This window comes from Oncorhynchus keta, chromosome 34 (genome assembly GCF_023373465.1).
Source record: "Oncorhynchus keta strain PuntledgeMale-10-30-2019 chromosome 34, Oket_V2, whole genome shotgun sequence".
NCBI lineage: Eukaryota > Metazoa > Chordata > Actinopteri > Salmoniformes > Salmonidae > Oncorhynchus > Oncorhynchus keta.
The window spans coordinates 11,830,764-11,852,303 of NC_068454.1; the positions used below are offsets into that span (position 1 = coordinate 11,830,764).

A 21,540-nucleotide genomic window follows, 5' to 3' on the forward strand; every position below is an offset into this window, starting at 1 on the left:
CATTGCTTGCTGAATCAAAATGGGTTTTTGTAGGACTATATATCGCCTCCTGCTGTCATGGATCTGTTGAGTCTGTCAGTCAGACATTCTATAACAAACATTTATCAGTGTGCAATGGATACATATGATCTATCATAAATGGTGTATTATTGGGCGCCTAAGACAGTGTATATTTCAGTTGACCAAGGAGCAAAACCAAAGTTCTGTTCAAATACCAGTAGGAGTGCACATCCCTTCCTCCAAAATGAGACCGGCGGGTCCCCTTTGCCCTTCCCGAGAGAGGTAGCCCTTCCCAACACTTCTCTGTAGAACTGTGAGGAGGGTGCTGGTCTGCCAACTGATAGACATATGAGGAGGGGTCAGGTTACTAATCTTAGTCTCTCTGGGAACATAGAAAAAGATTAAACAGAATACTCAAAGGCTTAAAGTCCAGTGTCATTTGGTTAAGATCAGAGACCTGCACAGTACCAGGGGAGTTGATATGAATGAACTATGAACTACTGTTGGGAGACTGCAGAGAGACAGAGACACAGCGAGAGAGAGAGAGTGTATGTGTAATGTTTACTGTTCATTTTTGTTGTTTTTCACTTTATATATTCACTTTGTCTGTTGACTACCTCACTTGCTTTGGCAATGTTAACACATGTTTCCCATGCCAATAAAGCCCTTGAATTGAATTGAATTGAATTGAGAGGGAGAGAGAGAGAGAGATATTATTGTATATTATCTACCTCACTTGCTTTGACAATGTTAACACATGTTTCCCATGCCAATAAAGTCCCTTGAATTGAATAGAGAGAGAGAGAGAGAGAGAGAGAGAGGGTGAGAGGGAGAGAGAAAGGGCGCTCAACTGCTGACTCACTGGACAGCCATAGTCCATCGGCTAAAGTGGGATTAACCCCTGCACACACATTTCCCCTCTAGACTATATATATATATGTGTGTGTGTTCGTGCAAGTGTGTACGTGTTTGTGTGTGTGTGTGTGTGTGTTTCTAGCACTTTCCCTTTATCTCACCTTTTGTGCATTGACCCTCATGCCCTTCATCTGTCCTGTCAGTGGTTTGAAATGACAGCAAGGGCAAAGCTGTTCTTGAAATCTACAAGGAGGTGAAGCACTCTGGTAAAGTCATAATCTGACCATATACTGTTTTCTCTGTTCTCCCCAGAGCTGTCACAATTCCAGACAAGGCATCCATGTAACGCAATAATAGTTTGACACAAAAAAAGACGATTGTCACTTGTTTGGTTCACAGTAAGATTCTGTGTTAATGTTTTGATTCACATGTTATTTTGCAGGCATGAAATATTGACATAAAGCTACGTATCATTGTGCAAAAGGGAAAAGGAAAGGAATGGAAAAGTAATTCCTATGACCTGCCTCTAGGAATTGAGGAGTCAGCAGGTATTCCAATCAGAATTCCACCCTAATACTTTTACCATTGACTCTGGCGCTGCCAACATAATCTATGGCTTGAATTGTTTTTCTTAACCAGCCATTCAGGTCCATGGGGAGTTGAAATGTATCAAATCGTATACTGAAGTTTAATTACATTTATTTGACAGGGACAATGCACATCAATCCTCAAATATATAATATGTACACCAGTATCTATTTGCTTTGTCCTTTATCAGGGACAAATAAGGTCTATCAGTCCAGTGGTGGAAAAAGTACCCAATTGTCATACTTGAGTAAAAGTAGCGGTACCTTAATAATTGAAAATTACTTAACGAAAAGTGAGTCACCCAGTAAAATTCTACTTGAGTAAAGGTAATTTGCTTTTAAATATACTTAAGTATCAAAAGTAAAAGCACAAGTATAAATAATTCCAAATTGCTTATATTAACCAAACGGCACATTTTAACATGTAATATGTACTTTTCGGTGTCAGGTAAAATGTATGGAGTAAAAAGTACATTATTTTCTTTAGGAAATCTGTGAAGTAAAAGTAAAAGTTGTCAAAATTATAAATAGGAAAGTAATGAACAGATACCCCCCAAAAACGACTTAAGTAGTACTTTAAAGTATTTTTACTTAAGTACTTTACTCCACTGTATCTGTCATATGATCTGTCTAACTAACTAAAATGTCATGCACCATTTCCAGTACGAAATGACAGGAGGACATATTATAAAAGCCGAATAGACATTATAAATGTGGTGGATGTTTCAAACTACGAGGAAAATATTTTATGTACTTAAAATACCACTGATTGGTTACATTTATTATCGCTCACAGAACTACTGGCGCTGATCAGGGGCCAGTTTGATTGTTTATTGCCTGAACTAATTGACAAAAACCTAGTGAATGAACACTGATCCTGGGACAGCAGAGTAAACACGAGCGACTCCTTTCGTTTGGTTATGTTAATGATTGTTTCTCCAGTCCATGAAATCCGTCTACGGGTATTCCCTTCCACCTTACCGTGATCACTTCCCGTCAGACAGTAAAGATGGCGGTTGAACAGCATTGAATATGTTCTGTAATAAGCCATTAAAACGCGGGTATTTGCCAATGTTTCAATGGGGCGAAGACGCCGAGCCCCTACTTAATAATTACGTCGCGCGAAATAATATAGAATATGTGTAACATTTATTCCAGTTTGAAGTAATTGCGAGTCGATAGTTTACATTTTTTTCGGTCTCCATCGGTGGAGCTTTCCTTGTTATTTTAAAATGGCTCCAGTGCAGATTGGATCAGATGGGCAACTGGTCCCTATCGGAGGTCCCACCTCGGCCACCCAACCACCTTCTTCCGGACCCCAGGCGACGCAAGGGGTCCGGCTGAGCCTGCTGATTGAGTTTCTCCTGCAGAGGACCTACCATGAAATCACCCTGTTGGGTGAACTGTAAGTAGCTAATGACGAGACTCCGTCAAGTGCGCTGTTGATGTTGACTCTTGTTATATCTGATCCAGGTGGCTCAAAATAGTGGTTATGATGTGTTTTGTTTCATGGCAAAGCGATTGGAAAGTAGATAGTTGTGCAAGTAGCCTACTTGGAATCTTTTCTTTCAACCATTTATTTCACCCGTGCGTCCATATTAATTGAGATTTCTTTATTTTCTGTGTTCATATGGTGTGGTAAAATTATGTTGTCTGAAAGTTACCCATAATGTTTCTGTCCTTCTTGCAGTCTACCCAGAAAAACAGACATGGAAAGGTAAGTGTGTCTCTTGGTTCACTCCGTGTGCTCACTGAAATTGACTTGTCAAAATGGGAATGTTGTGTTGTATGTGACATGCACCTTTTTTGCCTCTTTGACCATTCGTGCCGATGAGTATGAAAACTTTTATACTGTACTGTTTCTGACAGAAAAATCGAGATCGTTCAGTTTTCTAGTCGGACCAGGCAGCTGTTTGTTCGTCTCCTTGCCCTGGTGAAATGGGCCAGCAACGCTGGGAAGGTGGAAAAGTGTGCGGTATGTAAGACTACAGTACTCTACTACACCAATCATATTCTCACAGTGGGCATACACAACCAGATACTAGATTGAGTTATGCACATACAAGTCCAACCGTCTCACAATTTTTCCCACTGATATCAATGCATTGTTTATGTGAAAGTTTGAGTTAGGTCTACCTGCACATGATTAAAATTAGAACTACTTAGTCGTCATTAACAGTCGTACGCTAACCTGACCTCTAACCCCTAACCTCTGGTTTCCACGGAAACAGATGATCTCCAGCTTCCTGGACCAGCAGGCCTTCTTGTTTGTGGACACGGCTGACAGGCTGGCATCGCTGGCGAGGGACGCCCTGGTGCACGCACGCCTGCCCAGCTTTGCCATCCCGTTTGCCATTGATGTGCTCACCACCGGCTCATACCCGCGCCTGCCCACCTGCATACGAGTAAGACACCCCTAACTGATCTGTGTTGCCCATCTTTCTGTTATTTATTCTTATTGTATTGGTGTCTTTTGGCCTCATGACTAGGCCTCTTTATTATACATTTACATTTAAGTCATTTAGCAGACGCTCTTATCCAGAGCGACTTACAAATTGGTGCATTCACCTAATGACATCCAGTAGAATAGTCACTTTACAATAGTGCATCTAAATCTTAAAGGGGATTATAAATGAGAGCTGGTTCTCTGTTGACTTGCCTGGTTAAGTAGTGCTCACTGGTCAAATAGAATGAGGCGTCTGATACCTCTGTGTTTATTAGCTACTGTAGCTTAAGTAGCCATGGTGACTGCCTGGTTTAGCCAGCAATTTTGTCCTTAATGTACTCTGTACTCTTCGTTTGTGTGCATGATGTACATATGTGCACAAACACATAAACCCTTAGTGGGTTACCACCACCATCTAGACGGGAGTGTGGAATAGGAACGGAGAAATCTTTAGCCCAATTTTGTGTGTGTGTGTGTGTGTGTGTGTGTGTGTGTGTGTGTGTGTGTGTGTGTGTGTGTAGGATAAAATCATTCCTCCAGATCCCATCACTAAAGTGGAGAAACAGACAACCCTGAACCAGCTCAATCAGATCCTGCGACATCGTCTTGTCACAACAGACCTACCACCTCAGCTAGCCAACCTCACCGTGGGTAAGAAACACACACGCACAGCCACACACACACAACCACACACATACACACACAGGGTTCCATTGAAATCCTTGGACGGGCCACTAAGGCATCCCGAAAAAACACTTAAGTCCAAACAGTGTAAAAAAATATATATATTTTGTGGACACTCCTTCAAATGAGTGGATCCGGCCATTTCAGTTACACCCATTGTTGACAGGTGTATAAAATCGAGCACACAGCCATGCAATCTTCATAGACAAACATTGGCAGTAGAATGGCCCGTACTGAAGAGCTCAGTGACTTTCAATGTGGCACCGTCATAGGATGCCACCTTTCCAGTCAGTTTGTTAAATTGTTGTCATGCTAGAGCTGCCCCTGTCAACTGTAAGTGCTGTTATTGTGAATTGGAAGCATCTAGGAGCAACAACGGCCCAGCCGCGAAGTGGTAGGCCACACAAGCTCACAGAACGGAACCGCCGAGTGCTGAAGCGCGTATTGCATATAAATTGTCCTTGGTTGCAACACTCAATACCGAGATCCAAACTGCTTCTGGAAGCAACGTCAGCACAAGAACTGTTCATCGGGAGCTTCATGAAATGGGTTTCCATGTCCGATCAGCCGCACACAAGCCTAAAATCACCATGCCAAACATCGATGTAAAGCTCACCTCCATTAGACTCTGGAGGGGTGGAAACGCGTTCTCTGGAGTTCGGCGAATGGGAAGAGGACGCTGCCTTACATCTTTGGGATGAATTGGAACGCAGTCTGCGAGCCAGACCTATTTGCCCAACATCAGTGCCCAACCTCACTGATGCTGTTGTGACTTAAGTCCCCGCAGTAATGTTGTATTGATTTAGCTATTATGTTTGCTCGAAAGATCACAGCATTAGCCATGGCAAAATGCAGAGAATAAGAAATTAGCATTAAAACTGCAAAATATTCTCTCAGTTCCATGGGAGACTATGTGGAATTTTAGTAAATTAGCTTTACAAAATAAAACAATTTCACTCCGGTCCATGGAGAAATGTGTTGAATTTGCTTTAATATTCCAAAAGTTCTCTACACCGTTAAATCCAGCGGAGCCCCCGAGGGGTGGACCACGCCCCTTTTTTTTGTTCCAGGAAGTAAAAAAAACTACTCCCACACAAAGCTGGCCAACCTCTCCATGGGTAAACATCACACAGCAAGACAGTTTCTGGCTATTGAAAAGGTGGCAACCATTATGTATTGTGTGTTGTAGTTAACGGGCGTGTGAAGTTCCGCGTGGAGGGGGAGTTTGAGGCCACTTTGACAGTGATGGGGGATGACCCAGATATTCCCTGGAGACTCTTGAAGCTGGAGATACTGGTGGAGGACAAGGAGACTGGAGGTAAGGTACACAACACCTGAAAGACCACACACCAAACACACAGAACCCAATGCTAACACACCAATCTAGGATTAGAGCTAATCTAGGTTTTGTAAATCTAGGTTTATAATTAATCAGAGATGTGTTCCACCACTTTATTTTTTAAATCTGTATCAGTCAATCTAACGGTTTTAAACTATTATTAGTGACTTTTTACATCAAAATATGAGGTATTTCGTGAGTTGAAACGAAGTAGCTAGCCTACCTGACAAATGATGCCACAAAGTTGCTGTTCCTTGATGAAATAATAACAATGTAACGTTAGAATTACTGCAACTCCATTGTGAAAGGTTACCATGGGTTGGCTAATTTTTTTATAAAATCCGTTATTTGCCAGTACGAGACAGAAAACAAATTTGTTAGCTAACGTTAGCTACTGTAGCTAGCTAGTTTATAAACCAAGCTAGCTAGCACCCAATATTATTTAGCCATTTATTATCTGTCAGCTCGCCACCTTATCATGGTATGTCAACGAAGTTCAAATTTCTCCGCTTATCGGCGCTGATGGAGCAATTTAGTACCGTACTGGAGGATAAAAAGACAGACAACACAACTGTCAAAAATAAGTTAGACACCTGGGCCATTTTATGCGATAAATGTAATGGCTGGAAACGGGTTAAAGAGAAGAGGGACACAAATTGGATGAAAGCCTGCTGGAGTTTTTCTTAAAGCAAGAGCTAAAAAGGCTTCAGCAGAGGAGGGGCGGGGGCTATTTCAGACCTGAGCCGGAGGGGGGGCCTCCGTCCAAGCGAATTGATCCTATCACCCAGAAAATATGCGAGATGATTCCCCAGCAGTTTGCCCCTCTCCATAACCGCTATGATGACGACGGACAACTTGACCCACCAATATTTAGTAAGCATAAATAACTGGTAAATATCTGGCAATAATGCAAGTTAAAACTAGCGTTAACACTACTTCACTACAATGTCAACGTTATCAGGCCCGTTACAGCATGTTGCAAAAAAAAATCATCATTCGTACCAAGGCTGGCCATAAACTCCAATTTAATTGTTGTACAAAATGGGCACGTAAATAGCCAACTAATAATTATCATAAAACTCAACAGGATTAAACCTGTCTCTAATTATTCTCAGAGGAACTCTCCACAGAAGATATGCTGCCCATTTTATTAGTTAAACCACCTCAAGTGGCAGTTTAGAATTGCTCTCCAATCTAAATGATTTGTTAACAGGCTTAAAATTAATCTGCGTTTAAAGTGAACATTTTATTTAAATTAAGTCCTTCCTCTAATCTAACTAGGCTTAAATTAAATCTAGGTGTAACATTTGATGCAGCAAGATTAATAGACACATCTTGATTTAGCCCAGTTTAAGAGTTAATCCATATTGGGGCAACTCATCCCCACTGTACAACTCTCACCAACTTGATCTACTGTAGATTATAATTATTCTGGTCCTGATGCGCAGGAGGAATCATGAATGAAAAATGCAGCCAGCACTCGCAAATAAACTATTTAATTAGATTGCTTTCTCTTTTTCACCATCCTCTATTTTGAATATTTTCCCCTCCATCCTCCCCCCGCCTCCTTCCAGATTGCAGAGCTCTTGTCCACAGTATGCAGGTGAACTTCATCCATGAGCTGGTGCAGTCGCGCCTGTTTGCAGACGAGAAACCACTGCAGGACATGTACAGCTGCCTGCGTATCCTTTCTGTGTGTGTGAGCGCGCGCACTGTTTCTGTGCAGACAGTGGGCTCAGGGCCAAGTCTGGCTTGAGCTGCTGCAGTGTGTGTGTGCGCACGTACTGTATTGGCTGGCAGTGACCATGCATACAACAGGCTCAGACACCAACAGCATTGCAATGGTCGAGGCCTTGGGGTCAGGGACATGCTGCAGCCAACAGCCACACAATGTCTTTCAGTTCATCAGGTTCCATGAACCAAGCAGAAATATTTACATTTCATTTGCTATTTAGTGTGAATTGAGAATGTAATCCAACACATACACACACACACATTCAAGATTGAGAGAGAACAAGGGGTGTAGTGTTATGGGCCTACATCTGTTGCCCAGTGGGAAATGTGGACCTGGGACAATTTTCAAGATGGTCGTAGTTATGGCAGAACTGCATCTGGCAACCCCCAGCTGCTGCTAATTACCCTCCTATGTTTTCATGGCACTGTCTATCAAGATAATGTGGTTATCATCAAATCAAATGTATTTATATAGCCCTTCTAACATCAGCTGATATCTCAAAGTGCTGTACAGAAACCCAGCCTAAAACCCCAAACAGCAAGCAATGCAGGTGTAGAAGCACGGTGGCTAGGAAAAACTCCCTAGAAATGCCAAAACCTAGGAAGAAACCTAGAGAGGAACCAAGCTATGAGGAGTGGCCAGTCCTCTTCTGGCTGTGCCGGGTGGAGATTATAACAGAACATGGCCAAGATGTCCACATTTTCAAAAATGACCAGCATGGTCAAATAATAATAATCATAGTAGTTGTCGAGGGTGCAACAAGTCAGGACCTCAGGAGTAAATGTCAGTTGGCTTTTCATAGCTGATCATCAAGAGTATCTCTTCCGCTCCTGCTGTCTCTAGAGAGTTGAAAAGAGCAGGTCTGGGACAGGTAGCACGTCCGGTGAACAGGTCAGGGTTCCATAGCCGCAGGCAGAACAGTTGAAACTGGAGCAGCAGCACAGCCAGGTGGACTGGGGACAGCAAGGAGTCATCATGCCAGGTATTCCTGGGGCATGGTCCTAGGGCTCAGGTCCTCAGAGAGAGAGAGAATTAGAGAGAGCATACTTAAATTCACACAGGACACAGGATAAGACAGGAGAAGTACTCCAGATATAACAGACTGACCATAGCTCCCCTGACACATAAACTACTGCAGCATAAATACTGGAGGCTGAGACGGGGAGTCAGGAGAGACCGTGGCCCCATCTGATGATACCCCCGAAAGGGCCAAACAGGCAGGACCCACTTTGCCAAAGCACAGCCCCCACACCACTAGAGGGATATCTTCATCCACCAACTTACCATCCTGATACAAGGCCGAGTATAGCCCACAAAGATCTCCGCCACAGCACAACCCAAGGGGGGCGCCAACCCAGACAGGAAGATCACGTCAGTGACTCAACCCACTCAAGTGATGCACACTTCCTAGGGACGGCATGGAAGAGCACCAGTGACTCAGCCCCTGTAGTAGGGTTAGAGGCAGAGAATCCCAGTGGAGGGGAACCGGCCAGGCAGAGACAGCAAGGGCGGTTCGTTGCTCCAGTGCCTTTCCGTTCACCTTCACACTCCTGGGCCAGACTACACTCAATCATAGGACCCACTGAAGAGATGAGTCTTCAATAAAGACTTAAAGGTTGAGACCGAGTGTGCGTCTCTCACATGGGTAGGCAGCCCGTTCCATAAAAATGGAACTCTATAGGAGAAAGCCCTGCCTCCAGCTGTTTGCTTAGAAATTCTAGGGACAATTAGGAGGCCTGCGTCTTGTGACCGTAGCGTACGTGTAGGTATGTACGGCAGGACCAAATCGGAAAGATGGGTAGGAGCAAGCCCATGTAATGTTTTGTAGGTTAGCAGTAAAACCTTGAAATCAGCCCTTGCCTTAACAGGAAGCCAGTGTAGGGAGGCTAGCACTGGAGTAATATGATCACAATTTTTGGTTCTAGTTAGGATTCTAGCAGCCGTATTTAGTTTATTAGTGCTTTATCCGGGTAGCCGGAAAGTAGAGCATTGCAGTAGTCTAACCTAAAGCGTGGATTAATTTTTCTGCATCATTTTTGGACAGAAAGTTTCAGATTTTTGCAATGTTACGTAGATGGAAAAAAGCTGTCCTTGAAACAGTCTTGATATGTTCATCAAAAGAGAGATCTGGATCCAGAGTAATGCCGAGGTCCTTCAGTTTTATTTGAGACGACTGTACAACCATCAAGATTAATTGTCAGATTCAACAGAAGATCTCTTTGTTTCTTGGGACCTAGAACAAGCATCTCTGTTTTGTCCGAGTTTAAAAGTAGAACGTTTGCAGCCATCCACTTAGTTATGTCTGAAACACATGCTTCTAGCGAGGGCAATTTTGGGGCTTCACCATGGTTCATTGAAATGTACAGCTGTGTGTCACCCGCATAGCAGTGAAAGTTAACATTATGTTTTCGAATGACATCCCTAAGAGGTAAAATATATAGTGAAAACAATAGTGGTCCTAAAACGGAACCTTGAGGAACACCGAAATTTACAGTTGATTTGACAGAGGACAAACCGTTCACAGAGACAAACTGATATATTTTCGACAGATAAGGGACCAATTTGGGTTTCCAATCTCTCCAAAATAATGTGGTGATCGATGGTATAAAAAGCAGCACTAAGGTCTAGGAGCACGAGGACAGATGCAGAGCCTCCGTCTGACGCCATTAAAAGGTAATTTACCGCCTTCACAAGTGCAGTCTAAGTGCTATGATGGGGTCTAAAACCACGAATACAATGTTTGTCTTCAGGAAGGCAGTGAATTGCAGCGCAACAGGTTTTTCCAAAAAAATTGAGAGGATTGGAAGATTCGATATAGGACGATAGTTTTTTATATTTTCTGGGTCAAGGTTTGGCTTTTTCAAGAGAAGCTTTATTACTGTTTGGTACACATCCGGTGGATAGAGAGCTGTTTATTATGTTCAACATAGAAGGGCCTAGCACAAGTTATAGCCAAGTTATAACAACATTAAATATCATAACGCTGTCACACAAACACAAATATAATGCTACATTTATTTGTAATACCGTTATGCCCAATAGACGGCTAATTATTAAATAGGCTGGAAGATTTCTATGAGTCTGTTGTTTTTATTAACTTAACACAACTCTGTAGCAAGTACGTTTTCCCCATTTATTTAGTTTTCATTAGTTTTACTCAGTAGCAAGTATAACCGGCCTACTTTAATAGCTGAAGCCTGTCAGCGTCCAGACACCACACTCAGTTAGCATGGGTGTGTCTGCATTTCTGTATGTATTGTGAATGTGTGTATGCCATCCTCCTGGCCCAGCCCTTCCTTGACTCTCCCTGTCCAGATTCTTTCTGCCTGTCTCTTCAGCTGGAGGTCCTCCACTCCCAGACCCTCATGCTGTACCGAGAGCGCTGGGGAGACCTGGTGCAGGTGGAACACTACATGCCTGCCAAGTGCCTCACACTGGCCGTCTGGAAGTAAGACACACTTGGTTGATTGCTTAGTTGAATGAATACTTCATCACAGGGAAATTGGTCCATCATCATTTGACCCATCCCTTTTGCCCTCTCTCTTGGTTCTTCGCTCTCTCCCCCTCTCCAGCCAACAGGTCTTGGGCAGGAAGACTGGCACTGCGTCGGTCCACAAAGTCACCATCAAGATTGATGAATCAGACGGCTCCAAGCCTCTGCAGATCTCCCATGATCCTCCGCTCCCTGCCTGTGACTCCAGACTGATGGAGAGAGCCATGAAGGTGAGCTAACTCCTCGTTCCTCACAGCTACAGTCCTCTACTATTATTTTGTTATGATGAGGACCTCATCACAGTCTCTGTTCCTGGCCCCTCCTGTAGATTGATCACTTGTCAGTGGAGAAGCTTTTGATTGACAGCGTGCACGCTCGCTCTCATCAGAAGCTGCAGGAGCTGAAAGCCATCCTGAAGAGCAGCAACCCCAGCGACAGCTGTGAGTCTCTCTGTCCTCTCTGATTTATCAATACACTAACTGATCCAACAACACTGACCTAGAATGCAATGAACAGTGTTGTGGACAGAAACAACCATGTTGTCAGTGTGCAATGTTATTGTTGTCTCTCCTTGCCTGTGTTTCAGCGTTCATAGAGACCGCTCTGCCCACTCTGGTCATTCCCATCTTGGAGCCCTGTGGACGCTCCGAGTGCCTGCACATCTTCGTAGACCTGCACTCAGGGATGTTCCACCCCATGCTGTATGGGATCGGTAAGCAGAGAGTAGCACACTCACCACATCGGTAAGCAGGGAGACACACACATAAATATACACTGTACTGACTTCCACTGTGTCTGTCTCCAGATCAATCCATGCTGGATGACATCGAGAAGACCATCAACGATGACATGAAGCGCATCATATCCTGGCTACAGCAGCTCAAGTAAGTCATGTGGCTTATCACTCCTCCTCAGAAAGCCATATGTGAAGTGATTCACCCTAGTACTTTAGTAGTCTATACTTTGTAGTATACCCATATGGATACGAGAAGAGGTACTGTCCCGTTTTTTAACCAGAAGGGGACTAGGGTTCCAATTTGGGAACCCCCCCTCAGCTGGAAGGTGGCGCATGGAACGCAAAAATATTCCTAAAAATATTTCACCTCCACACATTAACAAGTCCAATGGCTCAAATGAAAGATAAACACCTTGTCAGATTTCTAAAATGTTTTACGGCGAAAACATAGCACATATTTATATTAGATCACCACCGAAACAAAAGGCAAGCGGCGGCCATTTTGTCCCAGAAAAAAATAAAATTTAAAAGTAGGATTAAAAAATAAATAATTCACTAACCTTTTGAAAATCTTCATCAGATGACAGTAATATTACATGTTACACAGTACATTTAATTTTTTTTCAATAATATGCCATTTATATCCATAAATCTCTGTTTACAATGACGACATTTCAAAAAATGCTACTCAAATGTCAGGAGAAATGATGATAGCTCCGACAGATAACGTCAGATAACAAGCAATAAACATGACTAAATATACATGTTCTACATATATTTACAAAGATACACTTCTTCTTAATGCAACCGCTGTATTACATTTATTTTTAACGTTACAGACATCGTTCACTGGGCTATACTATGAGTCAGCGCTCAGATATTAGCAGTATGTCTCCTCCATGTTTGGAGTCCACAGAAACACCAAATAACCACATAAATATTCCCTTACCTTTGATGTTCTTCCATCAGAAGACGTAGAAGGAGTCATACTTACCCAATAGATCGTTTGGTTTCACGTTGTGTGTCTCTGTATTAGCACATGTTAACAGCTTCGGCTGAAATGCATCCAAAATGACTTCTGGTCCAGCACTCTTGCGCATCAAAACTTCCAATTTACATATTATATGTCCACTAAACTGGTCAAACAATGTGAAAAATCGAGCTTTATGATGTTTTTAGCATGTAGAACAAAGATCAGCGCGAACAGACAATCCGGCTTCAAATGCTGGATCATGGAAAAAGACGTACTCCAAATCGGCCGCGCGCAATAGAGTGCCTGTTTTTCAGAGGGACACGAGCGATTTCGCCCGCCAAACGTGCAGGGCTCGTGGGATTCTCACAATGAACGTGCCATTTGAAAGCTGACATCGCGCTGAACAGATAGAGACTGTTCCTGGATCGGTAGCTGCCTGGGAAGGGTAGGGGCCATGACGTCAAAGTTGACCCAACTTTTCTCTTCACAAGATAGCGTTTGGGAGAAAGGCTGCCCTGAGAGTTCTGCTTTACATACAGACATAATTTAAACGGTTTTAGAAACTTTAGGGTGTTTTCTATTCAATAATAATTGTTATATGCATATATTAGCAATTTTGGGAAAAAATATTTTCAGTTTACTATGGGTACGCACTTTCTCCAACGGGGACAGTATAGAGGGGGAGCTCTATAAAACACTATTATTATTATTGTTTTTTTCCCCCCATCTCTTACGGGACATAGTCTCCGTAATACAGGGGCGGTCTTATGTTAGCCCTTGTCCTAGTGTGGCGCACTGGTAGCATATTGGGAGCCTCAGGGCCTCCTGGCACCTCGGGGCCTCACTGGGACGTTGGGCACCTCAGGGACGTTGGGCACCTCTGGGAGCCTCGAGGCCTCTCCTGGCACCTCTGGGATGTTGGGCACCTCTGGGAGCCTCAGGGCCTCTCCTTCCTTTTCCACGTCTTCCTTAAATTGTGGAGGGACGTTCGGCAGAGATAACTGTCCTGGTGGGGTGTTCCCCGTCTCCTCATTATGTGTCCTGCCCACACCATCCAGAGGTTATTCACAGTCTTCCCATGTGGGCCTCCAGTGCCCTATGCTCTCCTGAACTGGGCTTATGTCCCTACGGTTCCTTCCATATTATCGTCCCTTTATTTCCACTTCATATGGCCTTTCATATGGCCTTGCGCTGATGTGCCCCATGCATGTGCCAAGACTCCATGTGGCATCCCTGGTGTGAGGTGACAGGAGCACTCTTGACAGCTTGGCCTTTATTTTTATTACAGGCAGATTTTTTTTGCATGCTGGTCATAGTGATGTTTTGACTTGTCCTGACAAGCACGCTTGTGTGCCTGAACATCCCTAATGACCTTTGGTGCGAGGAGCTTGGGAGCTGTTAGCAACAGAGAGCGGGTGAGTCTAGACGATAAGCGCTGTACAGGACTGCTGCCGAAGCCCTCTGTGGCAGTATTTCTCCACGCCAAAATGGCTTGCCACACATCTGTGCCTTCCTGCATAGCCTTTGTGATAAGGGTCTTTGCTATATTCACTGACTCCACCTTAACATTATTCTGACTGATAGGGTGTGGAGGTCACACTCCCAGGCTTTTGCAAAAAAAGCAAAGTCTTGACTCGTGAACTGGGGCACCTTTATACGTAACTATACCACTGTCAGGTATGCCATATCTGCTAAACTGCTGCTTACAACAGTCGATGATGCAAGCCGCTGTTGTGTCAATCACTTTCTCCACATCCCAAAAATCTGAATAGTAGTCCACTTTTAATCAGAAAAAGAAGGTTCTTGACTGTGAACAGATTAGAGGTCGACCGATTAATCGGAATGGCCGAATAATTGGGGTCGTTTTCATAATCGGAAATCTGTATTTTTGGGCGCCAAATGTATTTTATTTTTATTTTTTGCATCTTTATTTAACTTGGCAAGTCAACCTTACAGTTAACTAGTCCAACGCAATAACGACCTGCCTCTCTCGTTGCACTCCACAAGGAGACTGCCTGTTACGCAAATGCAGTAAGCCAAGGTAAGTTGCTAGCTAGCATTAAACTTATCTTATAAAAACAATAAATCATAATCACTAGTTAACTACACATGGTTGATGATATTACTAGATATTATCTTGCGTGTCCTGCGTTGCATATAATCTGACTGAGCATACAAGTATCTAAGTATCTGACTGAGCGGTGGTAGGCAGAAGCAGGTGCGTAAACATTCATTCAAACAGCACTTTTGTGCGTTTTGCCAGCAGCTCTTCGTTGTGCGTCAATCTGTTTATGACTTCAAGCCTATCAACTCCCGAGATGAGGCTGGTGTTACTTTAAGTGAAATGGCTGGCTAGTTAGCGGAGCTACTCGCTCTGAGCCTTGGGGTGGTTGTTTCCCTTGCTCTGCACGGGTAACGCTGCTTCGATGTGGTGGTTGTTGTCGTTGTGTTGCTGGTTCGAGCCCAGGGAGGAGCGAGGAGAGGGACGGAAGCTATACTGTTACACTGGCAATACTAAAGTGACTATAAGAACATCCAATAGTCAACGGTTAATTAAATACAAATGGTATAGAGGGAAATAGTCCTATAATTCCTATAATTACTACAACCTAAACTTCTTACCTTAATATTGAAGACTCATGTTAAAAGGAACCACCAGCTTTCATATGTTCTCATGTTCTGAGCAAGGAACTGAAACGTCAGCTTTCTTACATGGCACATATTTTACATGGAACATATTGCACTTTTACTTTCTTCCCCACACTTTGTTTTTGCATTATTTAAACCAAATTGAACATGTTTCATTATTTATTTGAGGCAAAATTGATTTTATTGAGGTATTATATTAAGTTAAAATAAGTGTTCATTCAGTATTGTTGTAATTGTCATTATTACAAATACATAAAAAAAATAAAAAATGTCTGATTAATCGGTATTGGCTTTTTTGGTCCTCCAATAATCGGTATCGGGGTTGAAAAATCATAATCGGTAGACCTCTAGAACAGATCCATTCCCACTTTTCACCAGGGACGTGCTGGTATATCATGTGGCTTCAGCTTTTCCTTTTGCCGTATTTCCAGGAAAATGTGCTTCTAAGCAGGCTCAGAACATCTTAAAGATGCACTATGAAGAAATCGCTCCACAATTTCCTGCTTGCAAAAATGTCAATAGTTCACTTTAATTTTTTTATTTAACCAGGTAGGCTTGTGGAGAACAAGTTCTCATTTACAACTGCTACCTGGCCAAGATAATGCAAAGCAGTTCGACACATACAACAACAAAGAGTTACACACGGAATATTTATTTATTTTATTTCACCGTTATTTAACCAGGTAGGTTAAACAAACATACAGTCAATAATACAGTAGAAAATGTATATATACAGTGTGTGCAAATGAGGTAAGGGAGGTAAGGCAATAAAAAGGCCATGGTGGCGAAGTAATTACAATATACCAATTAAAAACTGGAGTGATAGATGTGCAGAAGATGAATGTGCAAGTAGAGATACTGGGGTGCAAAGGAGCAAGATAAATACAGTATGGGGATGAGGTAGTTGGATGGGCTATTTACAGATGGTCTAGGTGCAGTGATCTGTGAGCTGCTCTAACAGCTGGTGCTTTTAAAGCTGGTAAAGGAGGTATAAGTCTCCAGCTTCAGGGATTTTTGTTTGTTCCAGTCGTTTGTTTCAGTCGTTGGCAGCATAGAACTGGAAGGAAAGGCGGCCAAAGAAGGAATTGGCTTTGGGGATGACCAGTGAGATATACCTGCTGGAGCGTTTTCTATGGGTGGGTGCTGCTATGGTGACCAGTGAGCTGAGATAAGGCGGGGCTTTACCTAGCAAAGACTTGTAGATGACCTGGAGCCAGTGGGTTTGGCGACGAGTATGAAGTGAGGGCCAGCTAACGAAAGCGTACAGGTCGCAGTGGTGGGTAGTATACGGGGCTTTGGTGATGAAACGGATGGCACTGTGATAGACTGGATCCAATTTGTTGAGTAGAGTGTTGGGGGCTATTTTGAAAATGACATTGCCGAAGTCGAGGATCGGTAAGATGGTCAGTTTTACGAGGGTATGCATGAGTGAAGGATGCTTTGTTGTGAAATAGGAAGCCTATTCTAGATTTAATTTTGGATTGGAGATGCTTTATGTGAGTCTGGAAGGAGAGTTTACAGTCTAACCAAACACCTAGGTATGTAGTTGTCAACATTTTATAAGTCAGAACCGTCCTGAGTAGTGATACTGGACAGGCGGGCAGGTGCGGGCAGCGATCAGTTGAAGAGCATACATTTAGTTTTACTTGCATTTAAGAGCAGTTGGAAGCCACTGAAGGAGAGCTGTATGGCATTGAAGCTTGTCTGGAGGTTAGTTAACACAGTGTCCAAAGACGGGCCAGAAGTATACAGAATGGTGTCGTCTTAATTTCAGTTTAAGTGACAAAACAAGCAAGTATAGTGTAGAGAATCAAAGTACCATCTAAACCGCTGTGAAATATATTTTCATAGCATAGAAATAGCGCACATAGCACATATTTAGAGGTTCTTAGATTTGCTTTCAATGAGAATGACCGGTCTATAACACACATGTCTATAACACACATCTGTCATAGTGTGATATGCATAGAAATATAATTACTAGAACGGGTATTGCATTGAATTACATGTTCTGGGATTCTAGTTCTATGATAATTTAATCTGTCCAGTAAATGCTCTGTTTGGACAATGTCACATTTCTGTTTACTAATGTTTCCCCCACCCCTCTCTTCTCCCCCATTCCTAACATTCCCTTCTCCCTCCCTCTACTCTACTCCCTCCCTCCAGGTTTTGGTTAGGAGAGCAGAGGTGTAGACAGTCTGTGAAACACCTCCCCACTATCTGCACAGACATACTACACCTCTCCAACTCTGCTTCCCACCCTGCCAGCAGCCTATCAAAACACAGGCTCTTCATCCGGCTTACCCGCCTACCACAGTATTACATTGTAAGTCCCTCACGCCTTATGCCTATTACTGGTCATCAAAAAACTATGTATTTGTAGCAAACACAAGAAAATGTACAATGGTATAGATATACATAGATATGTATGTATGTATGTATGTATGTATGTATGTATGTATGTATGTATGTATGTATGTATGTATGTATGTATGTATGTATGTATGTATGTATGTATGTATGTATGTATGTATGTATGTATGTATGTATGTATGTATGTATGTATGTATGTATGTATGTATGTATGTATGTATGTATGTATGTATGTATGTATGTATATATATGTATATATGTATGTATTAGTACATTAATCATGCACAGCTTTCCCACTATTTTATTTGTTTATCCTTCCCCTCTCTCCCTGCTTTTTCACCCGTCCATCTTTCTCTCCCTCCCTAGGTGGTAGAGATGCTGGATATGCCTGGCTGTCCCACGGAGCTACATTACAAGTACTCCTTCCTGTCTGTGTCTCAGTTGGAAGGTGAGGAGGGACCTCCATGCGCCCAGCTCCTGCAGCAGTTCAAGCCGAACCTGGAACAGCTCGTCCTGGACAATTCCGCTGGCCAAGGGGCCCGCCCGGGAGCTAAGAGAAAAGTAGGAATGGATTGCAGAACTGCTTGTATTGTTGGCAATGATTTGAGATATAGCTAATTTGAAACCATGTCCTAAAAGGAGTAAACCGAGGAAAAATCCTTACAGTACCAGTCAAAAGTTTGGACACACCTACTCATTCAAGTTTTTTTTTACAGTTTTATACATTGCAGAATAAAAGTGAAGACTTCAAAACAATGAAATAACACATGGAATCATGTAGTAACCAAAAAGTTTTAAACAAATCAAAATATATTTTAGATTCTTCAAAAGGTCGCCACCCTTTGACTTGATGACAGCTTTGCACACTCTTGGCATTCTCTCAACCAGCTTCATGAGGTAGTCACCTGGAATGCTTTTCCAACAGTCTTGAAGGAGTTCCCACATGCTGAGCACTTGTTGGCTGCTTTTCCTTCACTCTGTGTTCCAAATCATCCCAAACCATCTCAATTGGGTTGAGGTCAGGTGATCGTGGAGGCCAGGTCATCTGATGCAGCACTCCTCACTCATCACTCTCTTCCTTGGTTAATTAACCCTTACACAGCCTGGAGGTGTGTTGGGTCATTGTCCTGTTGAAAAACAAATGATAGTCCCACTAGCGCAAACCAGATGGGATGGCGTATCGCTGCAAAATACTGTGGTAGCCATTCTGGTTAAGGGTGCCTTGAATTCTAAATAAATCACGGACAGTGTCACCAGCAAAGCACCCCCACACCATCATACCTCTTCCTCCATGCTTCACGGTGGGAACCACACATGCAGAGATCATCCGTTCACCTGCTCTGCGTCTCACAAAGACATGGAGGTTGGAACCAAAAAATCTCTGTACTCATCAGTCCAAAGGACAGATGTCCACCGGTCTAATGTCCATTGCTCGTGTTTCTTGGCCCAAGCAAGTCTCTTCTTTTTATTGGTGTCCTTTAGTAGTGTTTTTTTTGCAGCAATTTGACCATGAAGGCCTGATTTACGCAGTCTCCTCTGAACAGTTGATGTTACTTGAACTCTGTGAAGCATTTATTTGGGCTGCAATCTGAGGTGCAATCTGAATTGACGATTTCTGAGGCTGGTAACTCTAATAAACTTATCCTCTGCAGCAGAGGTAAGTCTGGGTCTTCCTTTTCTGTGGTGGTCCTCATGAGAGCCAGTTTCATCATAGCACTTGATGGTTTTTGTGACTGCACTTGAAGAAACTTTCAAAGTTCTAGAATTGTTCGAGTTGACTGACCTTCATGTCTTTACTGTAATGATGGACAGTCATTTCTCTTTGCTTATTTGAGCTGTTCTTAACATAATATGGACTTGGTCTTTTATGAAATAGGGCTACTTCTGTATACCACCACTGCCTTGTCACAACTGATTGGCTCAAATGAAAGAAATTCCACAAATTAACTTTTAACAAGGCACACCTGTTAATTGAAATGGATTCCAGGTGACTCATATGTGGTCCTTCTGTAGCTCAGTTGGTAGAGCATGGCGCTTGTAACGCCAGGGTAGTGGGTTCGATTCCTGGGACCACCCATACGTAGAATGTATGCACACATGACTGTAAGTCGCTTTGGATAAAAGCGTCTGCTAAATGGCATATATTATTATTATTATTATTATTATTATTGACTTCCTCATGAAGCTGGTTGAGAGAATGCCAAGAGTGTGCAAAGCTGTCATCATGGCAAAGGGTGGCTACTTTGAAGATTCTCAAATCTAAAATATATTTTAATTTATTTAACCCTTTTTTGGTTACTATTGTACATGATTCCATGTGTGTTATTTCATAGTTTTCATGTCTTCACTATTATTCTACAATGTAGAAAATTGTAAAAAAAGAAAGAAAGAAAAACCCTTGAATGAATAGATGTGTCCAAACTTTTGACTGGTACTGTACATATAAACCTTGATATTTTCAGAGAACATGTTATAAATGATCTCTGTGATCTCAGTGTTTTCATATCCTCTCTCTCTTCTCTGTCCTCCAGTTATCAGGAGACCAGGGAGCTCTGGAGCCCAAGAAGCCCAAGCGCTCGGGGGAGATGTCTGCCTTCAACAAGGAGCTGGCTCACCTAGTGGCCATGTGTGACACCAACATGCCCTTCATAAGCCTCAGAGTGGAGGTATGGATAGAGGGAGTATACCCTTTTATTCTCTCTCTTCTCTACATTTTACAACTCTTCCTCAGTTTTTACTTTTCCACCGTCGATGTCTTTCTTCATCATCCCTCTCCTCATCCATCCCTCCTGCTCTCTCACATCTCTCTCATCCTCTTCTCATCTCTCCCTCTCTTCCCTCCATTCCTCCTCTTGTCTAAACATGTGTCTCTCTCCTCTCTCTAGTTATCTCAGATGGAGATTCCCCACCAGGGTGTGCAGGTGGAAGGAGACGGCTGCAGCCACGCCATCCGCATCCTCAAGTAAGACTCAACATCCCAGGATACCTTGCAAATCCAGATGTCAGTGGCCCTGCCTAATAATATGGAAGTCAATGGGAATTTTTGAGATAATGCTAATATGATTTTGGTTCTACTGACTTAAACTGAAACTTTCTCGCATCTCAATAACATGCACCCAAAACAAAGATGATAGCTGATAGATAAAGATGATGGTTTTGTACCCTTTATTTCAGTAAAGTATACACTATGTACCTGACCCCATGTGGTCCTGTCCCCCTCCCTAGGATCCCTTCCAGTAAGGGTGTAGGGGAGGAGACGAGTCTGGCTTTGGAGCGCTCTCTACTGGATTGCACCTTCCGTCTGCAGGGCCGGAACAACCGCACATGGGTGGCAGAACTAATTCTGACCAACTGCCCACTCAACAGCACACACAGCAAAGAGCAAGGTACACAGAAACGCACGCATATGGACACCCAAAAAACACACAAACGTACATGTGTACACACACACACACACACACACACACACTCTACCCAAATGGTTCCCTTATCTCTCCCTATTCTGTGTATGTGTGTGTCAAGCCTCTACACGCCATGTGTATCTGACCTATGAGAACCCTCTGTCTGAGCCTGTGGGAGGGAGGAAGGTGGTGGAGATGTTCCTCAACGACTGGATCTCCATCAACCAGCTCTACCAGTGTGTCCTGGTGTTCTCACGATCACTAGCAGG

At 43.0% G+C, this 21,540-nt stretch overlaps 1 protein-coding gene across 1 annotated transcript in view; it reads left to right on the top strand.

The window, feature by feature from the left end:
• The first annotated feature begins 2,396 nt into the window (after nucleotides 1-2,396).
• LOC118366726 (mediator of RNA polymerase II transcription subunit 14-like) overlaps nucleotides 2,397-21,540 on the top strand; it is a 42,338-nt gene continuing 23,194 nt past the window's right edge. The window contains exons 1-18 of the mRNA XM_035749332.2: nucleotides 2,397-2,847; nucleotides 3,133-3,159; nucleotides 3,312-3,417; nucleotides 3,674-3,847; nucleotides 4,410-4,539; nucleotides 5,762-5,890; nucleotides 7,486-7,593; nucleotides 10,962-11,094; nucleotides 11,219-11,369; nucleotides 11,468-11,579; nucleotides 11,726-11,851; nucleotides 11,945-12,023; nucleotides 17,664-17,823; nucleotides 18,237-18,431; nucleotides 20,402-20,536; nucleotides 20,756-20,832; nucleotides 21,096-21,256; nucleotides 21,393-21,539. Coding sequence (XP_035605225.1) covers nucleotides 2,675-2,847; nucleotides 3,133-3,159; nucleotides 3,312-3,417; nucleotides 3,674-3,847; nucleotides 4,410-4,539; nucleotides 5,762-5,890; nucleotides 7,486-7,593; nucleotides 10,962-11,094; nucleotides 11,219-11,369; nucleotides 11,468-11,579; nucleotides 11,726-11,851; nucleotides 11,945-12,023; nucleotides 17,664-17,823; nucleotides 18,237-18,431; nucleotides 20,402-20,536; nucleotides 20,756-20,832; nucleotides 21,096-21,256; nucleotides 21,393-21,539 — 2,323 coding nt within the window. The 5' untranslated portion in view covers nucleotides 2,397-2,674. The remainder of the gene's footprint in view (nucleotides 2,848-3,132; nucleotides 3,160-3,311; nucleotides 3,418-3,673; nucleotides 3,848-4,409; nucleotides 4,540-5,761; nucleotides 5,891-7,485; nucleotides 7,594-10,961; nucleotides 11,095-11,218; nucleotides 11,370-11,467; nucleotides 11,580-11,725; nucleotides 11,852-11,944; nucleotides 12,024-17,663; nucleotides 17,824-18,236; nucleotides 18,432-20,401; nucleotides 20,537-20,755; nucleotides 20,833-21,095; nucleotides 21,257-21,392; nucleotide 21,540) is intronic.